We start from the raw sequence: 21,557 nt of genomic DNA, 5'->3' as shown, positions 1-21,557 counted from the left end.
GGCCCCGGGCCGGGCGGCGCCCTCTGACGTCACTGGGCGGGGCCGGGGCGGGTCCGACCTGCGCGGGGCCGGGCCGCCGCGCTTCCGCTTCCTGCAGTTTGGGCCGGCGCCCTCGCGCCGCGGCTTCGGTTTCCGGCCGGCCCCATAAAGCGAGGGTCGGGGGGCGGAGCCAGCGAGGACTACCCTTCCCGGCAGCCCGCGCGGCCGGCGCCGCCATTGCTCGGGTGCGCGGCGCGCGGGGCACATGGAGCCCGGCGGCGGCTGGCGGGGCCTGCCCGGCGGGCCCAGCCTGCGGCACCTGACCGCCCCCTGCTACGGCGCGCCCCCCGAGCGGCAGCAGGCCGCCCTGCAGGAGCTGACGCGGGCGCACGTGGACTCCTTCAACTACGCCGTGGGCGACGGGCTCGGCCGCGCGGTGCAGGTGGGCGCGGCGGCGGGGCCGCGGGGGGGGCGCTCGCGTGCACGTGGGCGCGCGCCCCTTAGTTTCTGGCGCTGCGAGTCTCGAGGTGCCCCCTCAGGTGCCCCCAGCCACTCAGCGCCCGCGCCTCAAGTCGCCCAAAGCCTTACCTTCCCAGCCTGCCGCCAGGTCTGCCGAGTTGCCCGGGCCCTCGCTTCGTAGCCGAGGCCGCCCTCGAACCGCCATCCTCCGGTCCAGCCTCTCCGGTGCTGGGATTGCAAGCGCGCGCCACCACGCCTGGCTTGCCTCCATTCTGCGAGTCCGAATTTATCCGTCTGCCACATTAATCTTTCCAGAATACAATTGGCGTTTACTATTTGGGGATTCAATATTTGCAAATTCACCTATTCGCTAAAACTTACCTGTGATCTCCAAATGCGTGTCACCAACATGCCACCGGGTGACACTGAGCCTCGGGTCAGGCGCAGGACCACAACGGTGCCTGGTTTCAGGCTCCGACCTGAAGCCAGCCTCCTCCTTGCTGTCTGTTCGGTGGCATGTTTTTCACATTTTGTTGCTGGTGGTGGTGATTTTGCTATTTTAGTGGCACTCAACCATAGTACTAGTGTTCCAAGAGGCTGTGCTGTGCTTTAAGAATAAAGTACATGTGTTAGATAAGTTAGTGTTGCTAAGAGTTCTGTGTTACTGATTCACTAGAATCCTCATATATTAAGTACAGCATCCTTAAACAGAAACACCCAAAGCAGAGCTAAGTATTGAGCAGTTGAACAATGTCAGGAGACCCTCCAGAAACTCATCTTGTGTTTCGTCTAGGATTTGAGAACTGGTTGTACTTGGAAAGTCTATCTGTGGTTGGAGAAAGCAACTCTTAGCCGAGCGTGGTGGCGCACGTTTGTAATCCCTGCTCTTGGGGGATTACAGGAGGATCGCGCAGGTTTGAAGCCAGCCTTCCTGGCTTAAGAGACCCTGTTTCCAAATAAAATATAAAATAGGTCTGGGAGTGTAGCCCGGAGATAGAAGGGTTCCATCCCCAGTACCACCAAAAATAAAAATAAATAAATAAAACTCAGTGAGATCCGGGTTCAAAATAAAGAATAAAAAGTAGGGCTGATGGTGTAGCTTGGAGGTAGAAATGCCCCTGGGTTCCATCCCCAGTACCGGTACACACACACACACAAAAAAAAAAAAAAAAGAGCGAGAGAGAGAAAGCAATTCTTCTAATTTTTTTTTTCAGTGCTGGGGGTGGAACCCAGGGGCATTCTACCTCCGAGCAATACCCCCAGCCCTATTTCTTATTCTTTATTTTGAAACAGGATTTCACTGAGTTGCAGAGGGCCTCACTAAGTAGCTGAGGCTGGCCATGAATATCCATCCTCCTGTCTCACCTCTCGAGTGCTGGGATTACAAGCATGTGTCACCACGCCAAGCTTGTTTTAATTTTAAGTTTATATATTTAAATATATATTTTTAAATATAAATTCAAAATAGTACCCGCTTGAGATAACAGCTTAAAGGTTTAGACTTGGTCATTTTCTTGGCTCTGTTTTGGCGGTCTTGTGACTCCAACTCTAAGGCTTCCCTTCTCAGCGCCGGCGTCAGTGCGAGGCTGAGGTGACACGTGGAGGGGCGGTGCTTGGTGCCAGGTCCTGATTGGGCTGTCTCCCTTCCGCTGTTCACAGCAGTCCTGCTTGTGCTGTGCATAGAGGCGATGAGATGTGTGAAGAGGGGCGCTTGGTTCAGAGCACAGGAGCTTTTCCACTGCTGTAGCCGGCTGCGGAATCTGACACTTGATGCGGAATCAAAATAATCCTTAGCTGTGGGTTATGGTCTTCAGGTGGCCAGAGGAGTTAGTGGACCGCCACGCCCTTCACTGCCCTCTCCAGATGAGTTATTGTTGGCGTGTGGGCATCGGTGCTCGTAGAACACGTGGGAGTTGCTAGTCTGAGGAAGAGCACCTCGGAAATGCAAGAAATTGACTGAATAGTGTGAACTGTATTTCAGGCGATCCCTTCCTTTGAATTTCTTTTCAAAGATGAGCGGATCTCTCTTACTATCGTGGATGCTGTCATCACTCCACCCACGGTTCCAAAGGGGACCATCTGCAAAGAGCTCAGCGTTTATCCAGCCGAATGCCGGGGCCGAAGGAGCACCTACCGTGGGAAGCTGACGGTGAGTGTCGGGCGCAGGGCTCTTGCTGTATGTTTGAGAATGGGAGATGCCTAATAAGGCTTACGTGAGAATTCTGCCTCCTTCCCACCCCCTTTGGGCCTAGGATAGAATCCAGGTGCATCTTGCTGTGTTGCTGAGGCTGGCCTCAAACCTGCAGTCCTCCCATCTCAGGCTCCCAAATAGTGGGATTATGGTGTGTGCCACCAGCCTGGCTCATAATTCTGCTTTCTTGGTCACCTAAGAGGTCCCGTCGTCTAAATCGAAGGCATAGAGTCATGTAGCCGTGATCCCGGTGTCTTAGGTCATTTTTCTCTTGTTTTCATGTAGGCTGATATCAGCTGGGCAGTCAATGGAATCTCAAAGGGAGTCATTAAGCAGTTTCTCGGCTATGTTCCCATCATGGTGAAATCCAAGCTTTGCAACTTGCACGGCCTTTCCCCACAAGCCCTAATTGAGCACCACGAGGAGGCAGAGGTGATCGCGGGTACTGGCGGTGGGCCGGAAGTAGCCAGGGCTGGGAGGAGTGGGAGGCAGGGTGCTCCTTGGTGGGAACCAGGTTTTGTCTGCTCGGATTTCTGGGTGGTGAAGTGGGGCTTTACTGTCTTGTCTGCACACTAACTTCTCTTTGGAGATTGAAGTCATTTGGGGGCAGCAAGGCAAGTTGGGCTGCGCCTGCCTGGTGAGGGCAGCTCCCTGTTCCCTCCCATCCTTTTGCGGCCGTGGGCCCGCACCTGAGGTCCCTCCGTGCGCTGCTCCTGTATGCTGCGTGGGTTAGCGAGGTGTGTGCCTGTGGTCCATCCTGCACTCTCACCTAACATGCTGATCCGTCTCTTTGTAGGAAATGGGAGGCTATTTTATCATCAACGGCATTGAAAAAGTCATCCGAATGTTAATTATGCCTCGGAGAAATTTCCCCATTGCAACGGTCAGACCAAAGTGGAAAAGCAGGGGGCCTGGCTATACTCAGTTTGGTAAGTTTGGGTGACTACTGGAATGGTTTTTTAGAAAAATGTAAACCATTTTCTTTATTAAATAGACGTAGCTACACAGAATTCATTTTTTCCATAGTGCTTTTTTTGTGTGTGTATGGGTGTGTGTGGTTGTCGTTTTGTGGTACTGGGGATGAAACCCAGGGGCTTTTTATCTCTGGGCTACACGCCCAGACCCATTTTATATTTTATTTGAAAACAGTGGCCAGGGCCTTGGAATTTGCCCGAGGTCTCTAGCTGATCAAACAGCTGGCCTCTTCTCAGACGCTTTCCGTGACAGTGCCTGACTTCAGGGCCGTTCGTAGTGTTCTCTGACAACCCTACAGTTAAAGTTATTTGTATCATGAGATAAAAACCAGCCTTGTGTTGAGTGCGGTGGTGCACACTTGTAATCTCAGTACTTGGGAGGCTAAGGCAGTAGGTTTGTGGCCAGCCTCAGCTACTTAGTGAGACCCTGTTTCAAAATAAAGAATAAAATTAAATAGGGCTGGGGGTGTGGCTTGGAGGCAGAATCCCCTGGGTTCAACCTAGAGCACCTAAATAAATAAAGCTGGGGGTATAGTTTGGAGGTAGACTGCCCCTGGGCTCAATCCCCAGCACGGCAAAACCCCCAAAGCCAGCCTTGTCACTTCGTGGGGTTTGCCGTGCACGACACCAGGGAAGAGCCGCGGCTTGGCGCCAGCTGTCTAGTCCCTTGCGCTTCACTCACGCTGTGTTTTAGCAATCCTTGTCTGAAGCCAAAGTCGTCTGGAGTCTAAAGCTCTGCTTCCTTATGTTTGAACTTCTATGTGGCACCCCCATCTCTTGACCAGACTCCACAGGGAGGGTGGTAGGGATCTGACGTGCTGTCTGACCCCGCTCTTTAATGGAAAGTTCTGTCAGGTGTGGCCCTGGCCAGTCGGCGTCTTGGACGATTGGTTGAGTTCAGTTTTAGTTACTTTACACTGCAGCTTCACAGCGCAGGGCGGTTTCGCGCCCAGAGGACATTTGGCAAGGCCTAGAGACATTCGTAACGGCCTGCCTTGGCTGTCTCAATGATTTGGCTTGAATGACATCCGAGTGTGGCAGTTCAGAAAAAAAGATGTCCGAGCTGACGCGCCGCCCGTCCGCAGGTGTGTCGATGCGCTGCGTGCGGGGGGAGCACTCTGCCGTCAACATGAACCTGCACTACGTGGAGAACGGCACCGTCATGCTGAATTTCATCTACCGGAAAGAGCTCTTCTTCCTTCCCTTGGGGTTTGTGCTTAAGGTACGGCGTGAGGATGCATTTCTTTGTTGGGAAGACTCGTAGGTAGTGTAGCGTAGCGTGGGGGTTAGGCGACTCCTGCTGAATGCCCGCTGTCTACTGCTCTGGAACAGTCTCGGAACCGGTAGCTGAGCTGTCAGGCAGCAGTCAGGGCTGGCCCAGGAGCGGGCGGCATGGCTGGGCAGTTCTAGCCTGGGTGTCTTAGGAGGTAGCCGTCATGTTGAAGACTGGACCAGGTTCCGAGGGCCCACCCACCTCTGCAGGCCTGCTGTGGCCGGCAAGTCCTCCCAGCCACCTTCCCTAGAGTCCGTGGTGCCACCGTGGCCCGGGCCTGCGAGCCTCCTCGCGTGTGCAGGGCTCTGCAGCTTTGTGATGGCCCGGAAGTGGCGGTCGTGGCAGCCAGCCAGCCATCACAAGAGGGCTGCTCTATTTTGAAGACTCCCCTTGAGCTGTAGTGGAATGGTAATTTGGGGGCGAATAAGATCATTAGAGGAGAGAATTGTCATTGAGTGAATGTAATGGCTCGGTTGTTACTGGCAGTGACTAAGAAGAAAACGTCTTCGCTTCCTGTTGCAGGCTCTTGTCAGCTTTTCTGATTACCAGATTTTCCAGGAGCTCATCAAAGGGAAAGAGGACGACTCGTTCTTCCGGAACTCTGTGTCTCAGATGCTGCGGCTGGTCACGGAGGAGGGCTGCTCCACACAGAAACAGGTCCTCAGCTACCTAGGCGAATGCTTCCGCGTGAAGCTCAGCCTTCCCGACTGGTATTCCAACCAGCACGCAGCGGAGTTCCTGTTTGAGTACGTCCCCCACATACCCCCTGTGCGGGGACATCGGGAGGAGGGCGGCGGCAGCCCCTCACGTGGACCCTGGCATGCAGTCGCCGGGGCATCCCGTAGGGGCCAGCTTCCTCTCTGTGGGATCCTCACCTTCCTCTCTGTGTCTGGTTGTTTCGTTCATTGTATTGTATTTCTGTTATTCTGAAGTAATTTCAGACTTCAGGAACACTGATCCGGTAACACACTGGACGCTCCAGTGGTGGTTTGCTCACATTTTACCCTGTCGGGTTGATGAGGCCGTAGTGGCTCTGCGTTCCTTGGTGTGCCAGTTGTTGCCGGGATCGGGTCACTGTTGCCTCAAAGCAGGACTGAGTCTTGTGTGGTGGCTGTATCACCATCCAAGCACTCAGCTCTGGACCAGTCTGTCCGCTGTGTCACGACAGGCCACTTGGTGACATGGGAAATGTGGCCGGTGCAGCTGGGAGACCAAGTTCTCAATTTTAATTAAGCTTAGCTACACTGGCTGGCACAGCTCTAGACTTTGTGACAATACCTTTTGTTGCTAATAATGCCAGTAAGGGTGAAAAGCAGTTTTTAGCATTTTTATTTATTCATTTTTTTCGTGGTACAGGAGATGGAACCCAGAGGCATTCTACCTCTGAGCTACGCCCCCCACCCCAGCCCTATTTTTTATTCTTTATTTTGAAGCAAGGTCTCACTGAGTTGCAAAAGATCTCACTAGCCGGGCGTGGGGACGCACGCTGTAATCCCCGCGCTTGGGAGGCGGAGGCAGGAGGATCGCGCAGGTTCAAAGTCAGCCGCGCTGGCTTAAGAGACCCTGTTTCCAAATAAAATATAAAATGGGTCTGGGAGTGTAGCCCAGAGGTAGAAGGGTTCCGTCCCCAGTACCACCAAAAAAAAAAAAAAAAAAAAAATCTCACTAAGTAGCTGAGGCTGGCCATGGACAATTTTGGGGGGGAAGGATGTTTGTTTTAAGTGTACCTGAGTTAGGGAGCTTCATCATTAGGACACTGAGCAGGGCTAGCAACTGGATTGTTTTAAGATTTCTTTCTGTCTTGCAGCCAGTGCATCTGCATCCACTTGAAGTCCAGCACTGAAAAGTTCTATTTGCTTTGCCTCATGACCCGGAAGCTCTTTGCGTTGGCCAGAGGGGAGTGCCTGGAGGAGAGCCCCGACAGTCTGGTGAATCAGGAGGTCCTCACCCCTGGCCAGCTCTTCCTTATGTTTCTGAAGGTCAGTGTGCGCCGCTGCCCAGTCACCTGGGCCAGCCGTGGAGTGATGTTGCTTTTCTGCAAGGATTAGAATTTCTAGTCAACAGTAAGGGACCTAATCAAGAATTCTAGCCTATTCCAGATTCACAGATTCATTTAATATTTTTATATAGTTAGTCTAAAGACAACTGCTGGCACATGGGGCAGAGGCAGGGATGCTCTGAGCATCCTACGATGCACAGGCAGCCCCACAGTATCTCCCTGCAGAACGTCCTCGTGCTGGGCAGCGCAGAAGCCTCACCTGGCTGTCACGTGCTGTCTGGCTTGGCCCACAGCAGGACGGGATCGGTCCTCGGGGTTGTGCTTCATGTGTTTTCCATGTCCAGTGTGTAAGTCGTCAGGCTGTTGGTAAGGGCTGTACGGATTGGGTGGGAATGAGTATGAAAGTTATGACACTTAAAACGTACTATTTAAGATTTTAAATTTTTTATTTCAGGAAAAAATGGAAGCTTGGTTAGTGTCTATTAAAATAGCTTTAGATAAGAAGGCTCAGAAGACGGGTGTGTCCATAAACTCTGAAAATTTGATGAAGATTTTTAGTATGGGAGCAGATCTTACAAGACCATTTGAATATCTTCTTGCTACTGGAAATCTGCGTTCAAAAACAGGTGAAATAGAGTGGATAGACTTGACTTTTATATGTTTCAAATTATTTGCATAATGTAGATTTAGATTTTGATGGAATTTTTTTTTCTTTTTGGTACTGAGAAGTGAAAATAGTCATTCTCTCTTTGAGGTACACCCCCAGCTCTGTTCTAGATTTATTTATTTATTTATTTATTTATTTATTTATTTATTTAATGTGTGGTTCTGGGGATGGAACCCAGAGGCTTTCTACCTCTAGCTACATTTTCAGATCTTTTTTTTTTTTTTTTTTTTTTTGAGGGTCTAGGGATGGAACCCAGAGGCATTCGACCTCTTGAGCTACACCTCTGCCCAATTTTTTTATTATTTATTTTGAAACAGGGTCTCACTGAGTTGCGGAGGGTCTCACTATTTAGCTGAGGCTGTCTGTGAACCACGATCCTCTGGTCTCAGCCTCCCAAATGCTGGGATTACAAACCTGCACCACCACGCCCGGCTCCTATTTTATTTGGAAGCAGGGTTCTCACTAAGTTGCTGAGAGCCTTACTAAGTAGCTGAGGCTGGCTTCGAACCTGTGCAATCTTCCCGTCTCAGCCTCCTAAGTACTGGGATTACAAGCGTGCGCCACCACGCCCAGCTTTCTAGTTTTTATTTTGAACTAGGGTCTTGCTAAGCGGCTAAGGGCATTGCTAAGTTGTTGAGGCTAGGCTCGAACCTGTGATCCTTCTGTATCAGCCTCCTAAGTACCAGAATTACACACATTTGCCACCAAGTCTACCTTGGGAGGTTCTTTTTAAAAGTAAACTCGCTTTTTGCGGGCCGTGGTGGCGCATGCTTGTAATCCCAGCACTCGGGAGGCTGAGACCGGAGGATCGCGGTTCGCGGACAGCCTCAGCTACTTAGGTTCTCTGCAACGCAGTGAGACCTGGTTTCAAAATAAAGAATACAAAATAGGGCTGGGGGTGCAGCCCGGAGGTCGAATCCTCCTGGGTTTCATCCCCAGACCCGCAAAAAAAAAAAAGTAAACTCACTTCTGCTGAAGGCAGATTTCGTTGTAATGGTGAATTTTGACAAGTATCTGTTGGTCTGAAGGGCTTTACACAAGGTGTCTGTGGAGTGTAAATCCAGTCCTAATCACCAAACATATTTCTTCACATTTTAGAAAACTAAAGACCACTTAGGTGTCTGAGGAAGGATAACCTGACAGGATGTCTGGAATGCTTGCTCTTTGTGCCCATTACTAAACCTGGGAAATTTTTTTTTAAGTGGCAATTGGGATCCAGAAGGGTTTTTCTTTTTCTTTTTCTCTCTCTCTTTTTTTTTTTAATAAAACAAAGTACTGCTGGTGTAGATTGTTCTGTTTGCATGTTAACAGATGTGCATTTGTTTTCTAGAGCATGCAGATGAATTTAGTTTTTATGTGGCAGGGGCACTGGGAATTGAACTGGGGTGTTCCTTTTTTTATTTCTTTGGTACTGTGGGTGGAACCCAAGGGCATTCTACCTTTGAGCTACACCCCAAGCCCTATTTTATTCCTTTATTTTGAAAAGGGTCTCACTAAGTTGCAGATGGGCTCACTAAGTAGCTGAAGCTGGCCCTGAACCTGCGATCCTCTTGTCTCAGCCTCCAAAGTACTAGGATTACAAGTGTGCGCCACCACACCCAGCTGAGCTGAAGTGTTCTACCTTTGAGTTATACCCAGCCTTACTTGGGTTTGTTTTGTTTTAATTTTTTTTATGGTACTGGGGATTGAACCCAGGGGCATTCTGCCTCTGAGCTACACCTTCAGTCCTATTTTTTTATTCTTTTATTTTGAAATAGGGTCTCACTAAGTTGCAGAGGGCCTCACTAAGTAGCTGAGGCTGGCCTGAACCCAGATCCTCCTAAGTCAGCCACCCCAGGTATTGGGATGACAAGCGTGCGCCACCGCGCCCGGCTTAGTTTTATTTGGACAAGTTCTCACCGAGTTGCTGAAGCTTTGAACCTGTGATTCTTTCTCAGGCTCCCAAGTACTGGGGGTGCAGGTGTGCGCTTACTATTGTGCTTACTATTACATGCGTGGCTTACTATTTTTTTTTAATTATTTTTAATTGACATAGAATAACTACCTATTTAGGAGATAAAATGTAATAGTTCAACACACATGTACAACATGTAATGGTTAAATCAAGTCAATCAGCATTTCTATTTTCTTATACATTGTCATTTGCTTATATTTGGAGCCTTTGAATTCTTGTCCTCTACTTCTTTATAAGAAATGTAATAGGTTGTAGTGAGCTGTAGTCACATGTTTTATACTAGAACCTATTCTCCCTATATAGCTGTATTTTTTTAAATTTCTTTTTATTGGTGCATTGTAATCATACATCATATTGGAATACAAGACTTGAGAGGATATACAAGCACACATCATCCAATTAGCCCTCATCCAGTCCCCATCCCATTCCCTCCCCCTCCCTGGATCCCATGCTTGTTTGGTGATTAACTTTGATACATATGTTTATGTACCTCCTGCTTTTTAAAGAGGCTCCATCCTCCCCTATTCCATACCCTCTGATTGGTCACCTTAGTTGCTTCACTATAGGGCCCTTTCTATAGCTCGACCACTTCCTGTTGCCCCTTTCCTCCTAGTTATTGCTGATTAGGGGAAGCATCTGGTTTTAATTTTCTGTGATATTTCTCTGTGCATGCCGCGTTGCAAATACCGATCCCACTCTTGACGGCCCAGTAGTGGACTGGCTACCCGGTGGACTGATCCAGACCTCGCTGGCTCAAGCAGCAGCCGTGCCTCATGGGAGGCCCTGGTTCTGGCCACGCTGGCCCCGACACTGTTCTAACCCCTCAGCTGGCTCCGATCTCGGCCTCAGAGGCCCCAGCACCGGCCTTCCTCACGGCAGGCTCCGATCTTAGCCGATCCCGGCCTCGGAGGCCTCAGTAGCAGCCTTGCTTCATGGAAGGCTCCGATGCCGGCCACTGGCCCTGGCACTGGCCTAACCCCTCAGCAGGTTCCAATCCCGGCCTCTGAGACCCCGGCACCGGTCCTGCCTCGCGGCAGGCTCTGATCCCAGCCTCGCTGGCCCCAGCACCGGCCTAACCCCTCGGCAGGCTCCGATCCCGGCCTCGGAGGCCTCAATAGCGGCCTTGTCTCACGGAAGGCTCCGATGCCAGCCGCTGGCCCTGGCACTGGCCTAACCCCTCAGCAGGCTCTGATCCCAGCCTCGCTGGCCCCAGCACCAGCCTAACCCCTCGGCAGGCTCCAATCCCAGCCTCAGAGGCCTCAATAGTGGCCTTGCCTCACGGAAGGCTCTGATGCTGGCCAGTGGCCCCGGCACCGGCCTAACCCCTCGGCAGGCTCCGATCCCGGCCTCGGAGCCCTCAATAATGGCCTTGCCTCACAGAAGGCTCCAATGCCAGCTGTTGGCCCCAGCACCATGGCTTACTATTTTTTTACTCTTAATGTTCTCCAGCAAAGGAGGTAGGTAGAAAAGATAGGTAGGAGCCAATAGGATTTATGAAGCCTGGGGATTTAAAAATTATTTTCTAGGCTGGGCATGGTGGCGCACGCTTGTAATCCCCGCGCTTGGGAGGCTGAGACAGGAGGATCGCACGGGTTCGAAGCCAGCCTCAGCTACTTAGTGAGGCTCTCAGCAACTTAGTGAGACCCTGTTTACAAATAAAGTATAAAATAGGTCTGGGAGGTAGAAAGCTCCTGGGTTCCACCCCCAGTACCACCAAAAAAAAAAAAAAAAATTATTTTCTAGCTGGGCGTGGGGGTGTACGCTGTCTTCCCAGCATTTTGGAGGCTGAGACCAGAGGATTATGGTTTGCAGGCAGCCTCAGCTACTTAGAGGCCCTCTGCAACTTAGTAACTTAGTGAGACCCTGTTTCAAAAATAAAAGAATAAAAAATAGGGCAGGGGATGTAACTTGGAGGTCAAATGCCCCTGGGTTCCATCTGCAAACCCACAAAATTATTTTCTGTCATCAGTAAATGTTTAAATGTTACAATAACCCACCCTGAGTTTCTGAGGTCTTATCATCAGAGCCTCAAAAGTAGACATTTGTTTTTTGTTTGTTTGATTTTTGAAAGTTGGGCGTGTTTCTTAGTGCCTTTCCTTTTATGAAGGTCTGGGCTTCCTGCAAGACTCTGGGCTGTGCGTTGTGGCTGATAAGCTGAACTTCATACGCTACCTCTCCCATTTCCGCTGTGTGCACAGAGGAGCTGACTTCGCCAAGATGAGGACCACCACCGTCCGCAAGCTGCTGCCAGAATCCTGGGGCTTCCTGTGTCCCGTGCACACCCCAGACGGGGCGCCCTGTGGGCTGCTGAACCACCTGACTGCCACGTGCGAGGTGGTCACGCAGCTGGCATACACGACACCTATTCCAGCTTTGCTCTGTAGCTTGGGTACGTGGTGTGCAGGAATAAGTGGGCTTGTTTGATTTTATAGTTTACACCAGAAAACAGGTGCAGACCATTAAATTCTGCTCCTTTGAGTGATTCAGCAGAGAATTCTTGGAAAAATCCTTTTTCATTCTTACAGGAGTGGTGCTATCTCTTGGCTTATTAATAGAACATAAATGCATTTGTTGGAGATAGAAAAAGAAATTAAATGTTATGTTCTTTTCAATTTTAAGAAAAGCCAAAACTTAAAAGTTTAGCAGCAATTAGTATTAAATGTATGTAGAAGCTATCATGTAACTTTCGGGGGCATTGAACCCAGGCCATTGGTTGATGGTGCCCATAGTATTAATTTTGTAATTAAAAATAATGTAGCAAATAGGCAGATTTGTGAATATGAATCTGCAGATAATGAGGCTCAAATGTAACTAGATTGCTGGGCGTGGTGGCGCACGCTTATAATCCCCGCGCTTGGGAGGCGGAGACAGGAGGATCACGCAGGTTCGAAGCCAGCCACGCTGGCATAAGAGACCCTGTTTCCAAATAAAAATAATATATAAAATAGGTCTGGGAGTGTAGCCCGGAGGAAGAAGGGCTTCCAGGAACCCCAGTACCACCAAAAAAAAAAAGAAAAGAAAATGTAAAAATAGGTCTGGGAGTGTAGCCCGGAGGTAGAAGGGCTTCCAGGAACCCCAGTACCACCAAAAAAAAAAAAAAATGTAACTAGATTTTTTGGGGAAAACAAATGTTTACGTGGCTCAGAAATGAGCATATAAGCCACCGTGCTTGTCATGGATGACGTGGCTGTAATCCCGGGAGGCGGTGTACAGTGGGAAGCCCCAAGTCTGTCCCCGAGTCAGTCTCCTGACAGGCAGCGCCCTGCCTAAGTGCTGTGTATGTGAAGCAACCAAAGCCCGCGTGCGCTAGAGACGGCAGTTAGATACTAAGCGTGGGCCGTTGCCGCAGCCAGGGGAGGGACTGCGCGCTCATTCTGTCTGTTCCCTTCCCAGGGGTCACTCCTGTTGATGCGGCACCACACCGGCCGCACAGCGAGTGCTACCCTGTCCTGCTGGACGGCCTCCTGGTGGGCTGGGTGGACAAGGACCTTGCTCCTGGCATCGCAGAGTCTCTCCGGCATTTTAAGGTAATGGGAGTCGTGGCCTGGGTTTTCAGTCCTTGCGTTGAGGTGGCCCCGGGGCTACCCTGTCTGCCCTCTGCTGGGAGAGTCTTTCCTTGTGTTGACCTTGTTGGTTGGCTTCAGTGATGACACCTAAGCCACATGCATTTGCTGGTGATTTTATTGAGCCCTTCGTCTACTGGTCTTCACAGGTTTTAACTTTGTGTGTGTGGTGCTGAGGATTGGAATCAGCAGTGTTCTACCTCCTGGCTATACCCCCGCGCTATTTTATTCTTTTTTTTTTTTTTTGGTGGTGGTGGTACTGGGAGTGGAACCCAGAGGCTTTTCTACCTCCAGGCTGTACTCCCAGACCTCTTTTTTTTTTTTTTTTTTTTTTTTTGGTGGTACTGGGGTTCCTGGAAGCCCTTCTACCTCCGGGCTACATTCCCAGACCTCTTTTTACATTTTATATTTGGAAACAGGGTCTCCTAAGCCAGCGCGCGCAGCTGGCTTCGAACCTGCGCGATCCTCCTGTCTCTGCCTCTCAAGCGCGGGGATTACAAGCGTGCGCCACCACGCCCGGCTACTCCCAGACCTATTTTATACTTTAATTGGAAACAGAGTCTCACTAAGTTCCTGAGATCCTCACTAAGTAGCCGAGGCTGGCTTTGAACCCATGCGATCCTTCTGTCTCAGCCTTCCAAGCACGGGGATTACAAGCGTGCGCCACCACGCCTGGCTAACCTGTTTTTTTTTTGTTGTTGTTGTTTTTGTACTAGGGATTGAACCCAGGGGTATTCTACCTCTGAGCTATACTAGTCCTTTTTGATTTTCTTGTTTTGAAACAAGGTCTCACTAAGTAGCTAAGGCTGGCCTTGAACCTGTGACTCTCCTGACTCAGTCTCCCAAGTACTGGGATCTCAGGCGTGCGCCGCCGTGTCCAGCTCACTTGAGCCTTCTTTTTTTTTTTTTTTTTTTTTTTTTTTTCAGGTCTGGGATGGAACCCGGGGCATTCGACCTCCGAGCCACACCCCCTGCCCTATTTTTTATTCTTTATTTTGAAACCGGGTCTCACTGAATTGCAGAGGGCCTCACTAAGTAGTTGAGGCTGCCCATCAACCGCCATCCTCTGGTCTCAGCCTCCCGAATGCTGGGATTACAAGCGCGTGCCACCACGCCCGGCAACTTGAGCCTTCTTAAAGCTGCAGCTCTGCAGCACCCCTGCAGAGCCCTGGGCTCGCCAGCAGCACGCTTCAGTCTCCTCACTGATGTCTGCCAGCCGCTAGTCTACTTCTGTCTGTGGGTTTGACCACTGTATCTTGTATAGAGGACACCTGCAATGTCTTTTTGTGGCTAATTATTGGACATGGCTTATGTCTTTGAGAGTGATACAGTCTGGATATCATGTGTCAGAATTTCCTTCCTTTTTTTTTCCCTCCAGTACTGGGGATGTAACCCAGGGGCATTCTACCTCCGAGCTATACCCCAGCCCTATTTTTTATTCTTTATTTTGAAACAGGGTCTCACTGAGTTGCAAAGGGCCTCACTAATTAGCCGAGGCTGGCTGAGACAGGAGGATCTCAGGTTTGCCACCAGCCTCAGCAACTTAGTGAGGCCCTCTGCAACCTAGGGAGACCCTGTTTCAAAAAATATATATATATATATCTCACGTAGGATGCCCCTGGGTTCCATCCCCTGTATCATGCACACGCGCGTGTGCGCGCGCACACACACACACACACACAGAGTTTAGTGTTTTTCCCACTTTGCCCAGCAGTCGTTGAATAGTTTGTCATATGGTTTTGTCCCATTCCCATGCAGAAGGGCCTTTTCACAATGTGATATGTTTAATAAAAGTAAAACTAGAGCCAGGCATGATGACCCATGCTTGTAATCCTAGTTCTTGGGAGGCTAGGACAGGAGGATCGCAGGTTTGAGGACAGCCTCAGCAAGTAGTGAGACTCTCTTCAACCTAGTGAGACCCTGTTTGCAAATAAAAAGAAAATAGGGCTGGAAGGCGTGGCTGCAGGAGAATGCTGAGTTCACTCTTCAGTGCCCACCTTCCTTTTGTGTGTGTGTGCTAGGGATTGAGCCCAGGGGCATTGCACCTCTGGGATACACCTGTACCGTCAGCCCTGTTTTGTTTGTTTACTGTGAAGCAGGGTCTTGCTGAGTTGACGCTGTTCTTCCCCATATACGCGCCGTTCGTGTCGGTGAGTAAAAGGATGTGACACATACGCTTCATCTTCATCAGATTCTCCTGTTGAAACAGGTGCTGAAGGAAAAACGAGTTCCTCCCTGGATGGAGGTGGCCCTTGTCCCCATGACAGGGAAGCCAGGTCTGTACCCGGGGTTGTTCCTTTTTACCACGCCCTGCAGACTGGTGCGGCCCGTGCAGAACTTGGAATTGGGCAAGGAAGAACTTATCGGCCCGATGGAACAGGTGTGTGCAGTGTGCCTGGTGGTGGGTCTTGGAGCTTGTCCAGCAGACAGCTTCCGGAGGCTGAGCGAGGTGGTGTGATCACTCCACCCAAACAGCCAAAGCTTAACTTCCGTCCTTCTGTGGTCGGCACCACGCAGGGCCACGGACCTGCCTTCCTGCCTGCCCCTGGCGGAGCTCCTGGCACCGCCTCCGCCCGCGGGCGCGGTGGGAGCATCCGCTGCTCACTCTCGGGCTTTATGCACCTCCTCACAGTGCAGAACCACGGTTGGTGCTGCTCAGAGCTCTCTCCTCCTCCTCCCGTCACGGTTGGACCTGTGTGATGCAGGGTCTGCTACCCCGCAGATCCCCGCGGCCTCCTGCCAAGCCGCTGGGGGTGCTGCGGCTGGAGTGTGCTTAGCAGCCTGCTCCTTGGTGCCTGCAGCGTCCTCCCCTTCCTCCTCCATAGCTCTTCATGAACATTGCCATCTTTGAGGACGAGGTGTCTGCTGGCGTCACCACGCACCAGGAGCTCTTCCCCCACGGCCTGCTGAGCGTCATCGCCAACTTCATCCCCTTCTCCGACCACAACCAGAGTCCTCGGAACATGTACCAGTGCCAGATGGGTGAGGCGCGTGGGCTTCCTGCTTTCCTTCTGGGGTGCTGTGGTTGAGTGTCGAGCCCAGGCCCATGGGTGCTAGGCCAGTACTCTACCCGAGACCCACCCCCAGCCCGCAACTTTGGGTTCTGAGGATTCTTCTAGCTCAGAAAAGTTGCAAGAGTAGCGCAAAGAACTTGCCATATCTAGCCACTAGCGTTGCCCAGCGGCTGTCTCCACCTGGAGGTGTGCTGCAGACGCGGCCTGTGGGCCTGGCCAGGGCTGGCCCTGTGGCCCACGGGTGACTCCCCAAATCAGGAAATGGAGCATGGATGCCCTTGTGTGCACGCTACTGGGGATGGAGCCCCGGGCATTCTGCCTCCAAGCTATACCCCAGCCCTGTTTGTTTAATTTTTGAAACAGGGTCTCACTAGGTTCATGAGAATCTCGCTACTTGCTGAGGCTGTCCTCAAACCTGTAATCCTCCATTAGTTTAGCTATAATTTTTACTCTCCAGAGCTTTAGCTAGTAAATTTGTGTAATTTGTTGGGGTTTTTTCCCCCTTGGATCTTAGTGTTGAGGGTGGTTTGTAGAAGCAGCCTCTGTAATTGTGAAAGTCATAGGTCTCCTATATTTTTAAAAATATTACATTATGTATATGTAATTTTAGGTTTTTAGTGTAGCTTTGTTTTTCTGTACTGGAGATGGAACCCATGGGCATTCTGCCTCCGAGCTATACCCCAAGCTCTCTTTTTAGTCTTATTTTTGAAGCGGTGTCACCGAATTGCGAAAGGCCTCGCTATGTAGCTGAGGTTGTGCATGGACCTGCAATCCTCCTGTCTCAGCCTGCCAAGTGCTGGGATTATAAGCATGCACCACCACTCCTGGCTTCCTATTTTTTATTTTTTATTTTGAAATAGAGCCTCACTAAGTGTGCTTACTGAGCCCAGCTATACTTTATTTTTTGGTTTTGGTTATTTTTTTCTTCAGAACTGAGGGTTGAACCCAGGGGCATTCTACCCCAGTCTAGTTTTCTGTTTGTTATTTTGAAACAGACTCTAAGTTGTGGAGGGCCTCACTGACTAGCTGAGGCTGGCCACGAACCTGTGATCCTCCTGTCTCAGCCTCCCAAGTACTGGGATTACAAGCGTGCGCCATCATACCCGCTATAGTTTAGTTTTTAAAATCACTTTTTCTGAAATGATTCTTTGTACCATGAAGGAGTACATTTTACCTGTACTGTTATATTCTGCTACCCCAAATTTACAAATAGTGACCTTTCCTCTGTGTGACAAAGGAATTGGATAATAGTTACCATCCACCTTCCCCCTCTTTTCCCCAAGTAGTGACATTCAGTAGTTTGTGTGGCTTCTGTCCCTTTCCATGCTTCCGTTACGTGCGTGCTGGGCGTCGGGCTCAGGAGCCGTGTGCTCGGCGCGTCCTGCTGCCCAGCCCCGCAGCCAGTGCCGCCTGCAGTGGGGCCGCTGCTCCATGGCTTGCTCATTCTCTTCCAGGAACATCTAGGTGCTCGCCTCTTTTTTTTTTTTTTTTTTTTTTTTTTTTTTTTTTTTTTTTTGCGGGTCTGAGGGTGGAATCCAGGGGCATTTGACCTCCGAGCTTAACCCCCTGCCCTATTTTTTAATTCTTCACTTTGTGTTTTTTTTTTTTTTTTTTTTTTTTTTTTTTTTTGGTGGTACTGGGGTTCCTGGAAGCCCTTCTACCTCCGGGCTACACTCCCAGACCTATTTTTACATTTTTATTTGGAAACAGGGTCTCCTAAGCCAGCGCACGCGGCTGGCTTCGAACCTGCGCGATCCTCCTGTCTCTGCCTCCCAAGCGCAGGGATTACAAGCGTGCGCCACCACGCCCGGCTTTATTCTTCACTTTGAAGCAGAGTCTCACTAAGTAGCTGAGGCTGTCCACGAACCGCGCTCCTCCTGTCTCAGCCTCCCAAATGCAGGGATTACAAGCGTGCACCACCACGCCCAGCTGCTTGCCTCTTTTAACACCCCTGTAATTGCAAGCGCATGCTGAGGTGCTGTCTCCCACAGGTAAGCAGACCATGGGCTTTCCGCTGTTCACCTTTCAACACCGGTCGGATAACAAGCTGTATCGCCTCCAGACTCCTCAGAGTCCTCTGGTGCGGCCGTCCATGTACGACTACTACAACATGGACAATTATCCGATCGGGACGAATGCCATCGTGGCTGTGATCTCTTACACGGGCTACGACATGGAGGACGCCATGGTGAGGGCCTTGGCTGGCCTCGTGGGCTCAAGGCTGCCTAAGGAATATTCATTTGTCCCCAAGAAGCTAGTGTTCTGTTAAATGGTTAGTTCCTGGTCAGTTGAAAGCGGGTAGGTCTTACAGGACACACTAAGTGTTCATGCGTGTGGGTGTCATCCATATTTGGGTGCACAGAACGAGTAGATGCTGAGGGAGTGTGGTCTTTGATGTGTGACTAGGTCTTAGGCCATTTATCTGTCTGGGTTTTTTGTTTTGCCTTACTGGGGATTGAACCCAAGAGCATCCTACTTCCAAGCCAAACCCTAGCCCTGTTTTTTATTCTTTATTTTGAAACAGGGTCTAAGTTGCAGGTGGCCTCACTAAATTGTTGAGGCTGGCTGCGAACCTGTGATCCTCCTATCTCAGCCTCCCAAGTACAGGGACTACAAGAGTATATCGCCATGCCCAGCTTGTATCTGGTTTTTAATAGTATTGGTGGTTTGCAAAGTGTGGGGAGAGTTTGAAATTTGAAGTCCAAACCAAGTATTCATACGGTCCTGACTGGTTTCATTTTGAAGCGCCCAGCTAGCCGGGGTTCTTACTGCACCTTTGCCCTCACAGATTGTAAACAAGGCTTCTTGGGAGCGAGGCTTTGCCCATGGGAGCGTCTACAAGTCAGAGTTCATCGACCTCTCGGAAAAGATTAAGCAAGGCGATGACAGTCTGGTGTTTGGAGTCAAGCCCGGGGACCCGCGGACTCTGCAGAAGTTGGATGACGATGGGTTGCCGTTTATCGGAGCCAAACTGCAGCATGGAGATCCGTACTACGGCTACCTCAACCTCAGCACCGGGGAGAGCTTCGTGGTCTACTACAAGTAAGCCGGGCGCAGTGGGGTTTGTCGAAGGCTTCCTCAGTGGAGGTGCTTGGATTTTAATGGAAGTTGACTTTCGTTTTTTTGTTGTTGTTTTTTGGGTGTTTTTGGTGGTACTGAGGGAGCAGCCCAGAGGCATTCTGCCTATTCTTTTATCTGGAAATAGGGTCTCACGAAATTGCTGAGCTGTGAACCTGTCATCCTCCGATCTCAGCCTGTTTGTTCATTTAAGAATGCCAACTCTGTTTCTATTGAGTGACTTAACATATTTTTTGTGTGGGTGTGGGTGTGTGAGATACTGGGGCTTGAACTCAGGGGCATTCTACTTCCAAGGTATACTCACTTTTTTTTTTTTTTTTTGCAGGTCTGGGGGTAGAACCCAGGGGCATTTAACCTCCGATCTATACCCCCTGCCCTGTTTTTTTAAATTATTTTGAAAGAGGGTCTCACTGAGTTGCGGAGGGCCTTACTAAATAGCTGAGGCTGTCTGCGAACCACGATCCTCCAGTCTCAGCCTCCCAAATGCTGAGATTACAAGCATGTGCCACCACGCCTGGCTTTCCATCCCTATTTTATTTACTTACTTGCTTATTTATTTATTTTGGTGGTACTGGGGTTCCTGGAAGCCCTTCTACCTCCGGGCTACACTCCCAGACCTATTTTTATATTTTTATTTAGAAACAGGGTCTCCTAAGCCAGCGTGTGCGGCTGGCTTCGAACCTGCGGGATCCTCCTGTCTCCGCCTCCCAAGTGTGGGGATGACAAGCGTGCGCCACCGCGCCTGGCCTCCCATCCCTATTTTAATTTTTGTTTTTGAAACAAGGTCTTCCTTTCTCAGCCTCCTGAGTACTGGGATTATAAACACGTGCTACAGATAATCCTTAGAATCGCTAATTTTGTCAGTAAAACTTCTCTGTACACTTAAACAAAGCACTTAACTTTTGATGTGACTTTTTTCTTAGGAGTAAAGAAAATTGCGTTGTGGACAACATCAAGGTGTGCAGCAACGACGGCGGGAGTGGGAGGTTCAAGTGTATTTGCATCACCACCCGTGTGCCCCGGAACCCAACCATCGGCGACAAGTTCGCCAGCCGCCACGGGCAGAAGGGCATTTTGAGCAGGTTGTGGCCGGCCGAGGACATGCCTTTTACGGAGAGCGGGATGGTGCCTGACATTCTGTTCAACCCTCATGGCTTCCCGTCCCGCATGACCATCGGCATGCTCATTGAGAGCATGGCTGGGAAGTCCGCGGCTCTGCACGGCCTCTGCCACGATGCCACTCCCTTCACCTTCACCGAGGAGAACTCGGCGCTCGAGTACTTCGGTGAGATGTTGAGGGCTGCTGGCTACAACTTCTACGGTACCGAGAGGCTGTACAGCGGCATCAGCGGGGTGGAGCTGGAAGCGGACATCTTCATAGGTGTGGTTTATTATCAGCGCTTGCGCCACATGGTGTCGGACAAATTTCAAGTTAGAACGACAGGCGCCAGGGACAAAGTCACCAACCAGCCTATCGGGGGCAGAAATGTGCAGGGGGGGATCCGATTTGGGGAAATGGAGCGCGATGCCCTCTTGGCCCACGGTACGTCCTTTCTCCTCCACGACCGCCTCTTCAACTGCTCCGACCGCTCGGTGGCCCACGTGTGCGTGCAGTGCGGCAGCCTGCTCTCGCCGCTGCTGGAGAAGCCCCCTCCCTCATGGTCTGCCATGCGCAACAGGAAATACAACTGTACTCTTTGTAACCGTAGCGACACCATTGACACTGTCTCTGTGCCTTACGTCTTCCGGTATTTTGTAGCTGAGCTGGCAGCTATGAACATCAAGGTGAAACTGGACGTCGTTTAGCTGGGCGCTGGCCGTCTGGGTCAGGGAGCTGGACGGGATGGAGCTGCAGTTCAGTGAAGATCAGTTACTGTCAGGTCGCTCCTGGTTTCTCAAGGGTGTTAATACTTGAAGACCAGAGTTCAAAGTTTCTGAGTCTTTGGTATGTCTGTTTACAAAGTCCACATATGTCTTATAAACACAAGATCAAACAGGGAAAAGTATCCTTTCCAGCCCCAAGCTCCCCTATTCCCTGCTCAGAGTCCATCCCCAACGGAGCGGTGAGATGCGAGCCACACAGGTGGTGTTTTATTCTTATGATTACATACAAGAAAGCAAATTAGCGGACATAATTTTAACAACTTTGGTGAAGTATAATTGTTACAATAAAACGATACACACTTAATGTACGCAATTTGATGGATTAATTTGAACGTCACAGCCTGTGATGCCATCACCTGTCAAGGTAAATAACATACAACACTGTCCCTTTGGGGGTTTTGTAAGGTTGTGTGTGAGAGAGAGAGATAAGAACACTGAATTTTAAGAACTACCCTCTTGACAAAATTTCAGGTCTACGGTGCGGATTGTTAACTGCAGGAGGTGTATTGTGCAGTGGATCTC

General features: G+C 50.4%; 1 protein-coding gene across 3 annotated transcripts; it reads left to right on the top strand.

Moving 5' to 3' along the window:
• Positions 1-244: 244 nt before the first annotated feature.
• Positions 245-20,957, top strand: POLR1B (RNA polymerase I subunit B; the record flags this gene model as incomplete). Of its 3 annotated transcripts, XM_080711904.1 has the most annotated exons (15): positions 245-421; positions 2,420-2,587; positions 2,915-3,061; positions 3,426-3,558; positions 4,689-4,825; positions 5,399-5,622; positions 6,684-6,855; positions 7,330-7,501; positions 11,604-11,885; positions 12,890-13,023; positions 15,269-15,439; positions 15,885-16,041; positions 18,065-18,261; positions 18,862-19,115; positions 20,075-20,957. In XM_080711904.1, 15 exons carry the CDS (start codon positions 245-247, stop codon positions 20,955-20,957), a joined length of 3,408 nt encoding a protein of 1,135 aa, XP_080568030.1. The 3 variants fall into 3 exon arrangements, with proteins under 3 accessions (XP_080568030.1, XP_080568031.1, XP_080568032.1); XM_080711905.1 differs by lacking the exon at positions 2,420-2,587; XM_080711906.1 differs by lacking the exons at positions 7,330-7,501; positions 11,604-11,885; positions 12,890-13,023 and having other exon boundaries at positions 6,684-6,861; positions 15,251-15,439.
• Between the last annotated feature and the right edge of the window lie 600 nt (positions 20,958-21,557).

Source organism: Muscardinus avellanarius (genome assembly GCF_963383645.1).
Source record: "Muscardinus avellanarius genome assembly, chromosome: 15".
In the NCBI taxonomy this organism is placed as follows: Eukaryota; Metazoa; Chordata; class Mammalia; order Rodentia; family Gliridae; genus Muscardinus; species Muscardinus avellanarius.
Note: the sequence above shows the minus strand (reverse complement) of the source record. Positions and strands in the feature narration are given on the sequence as shown.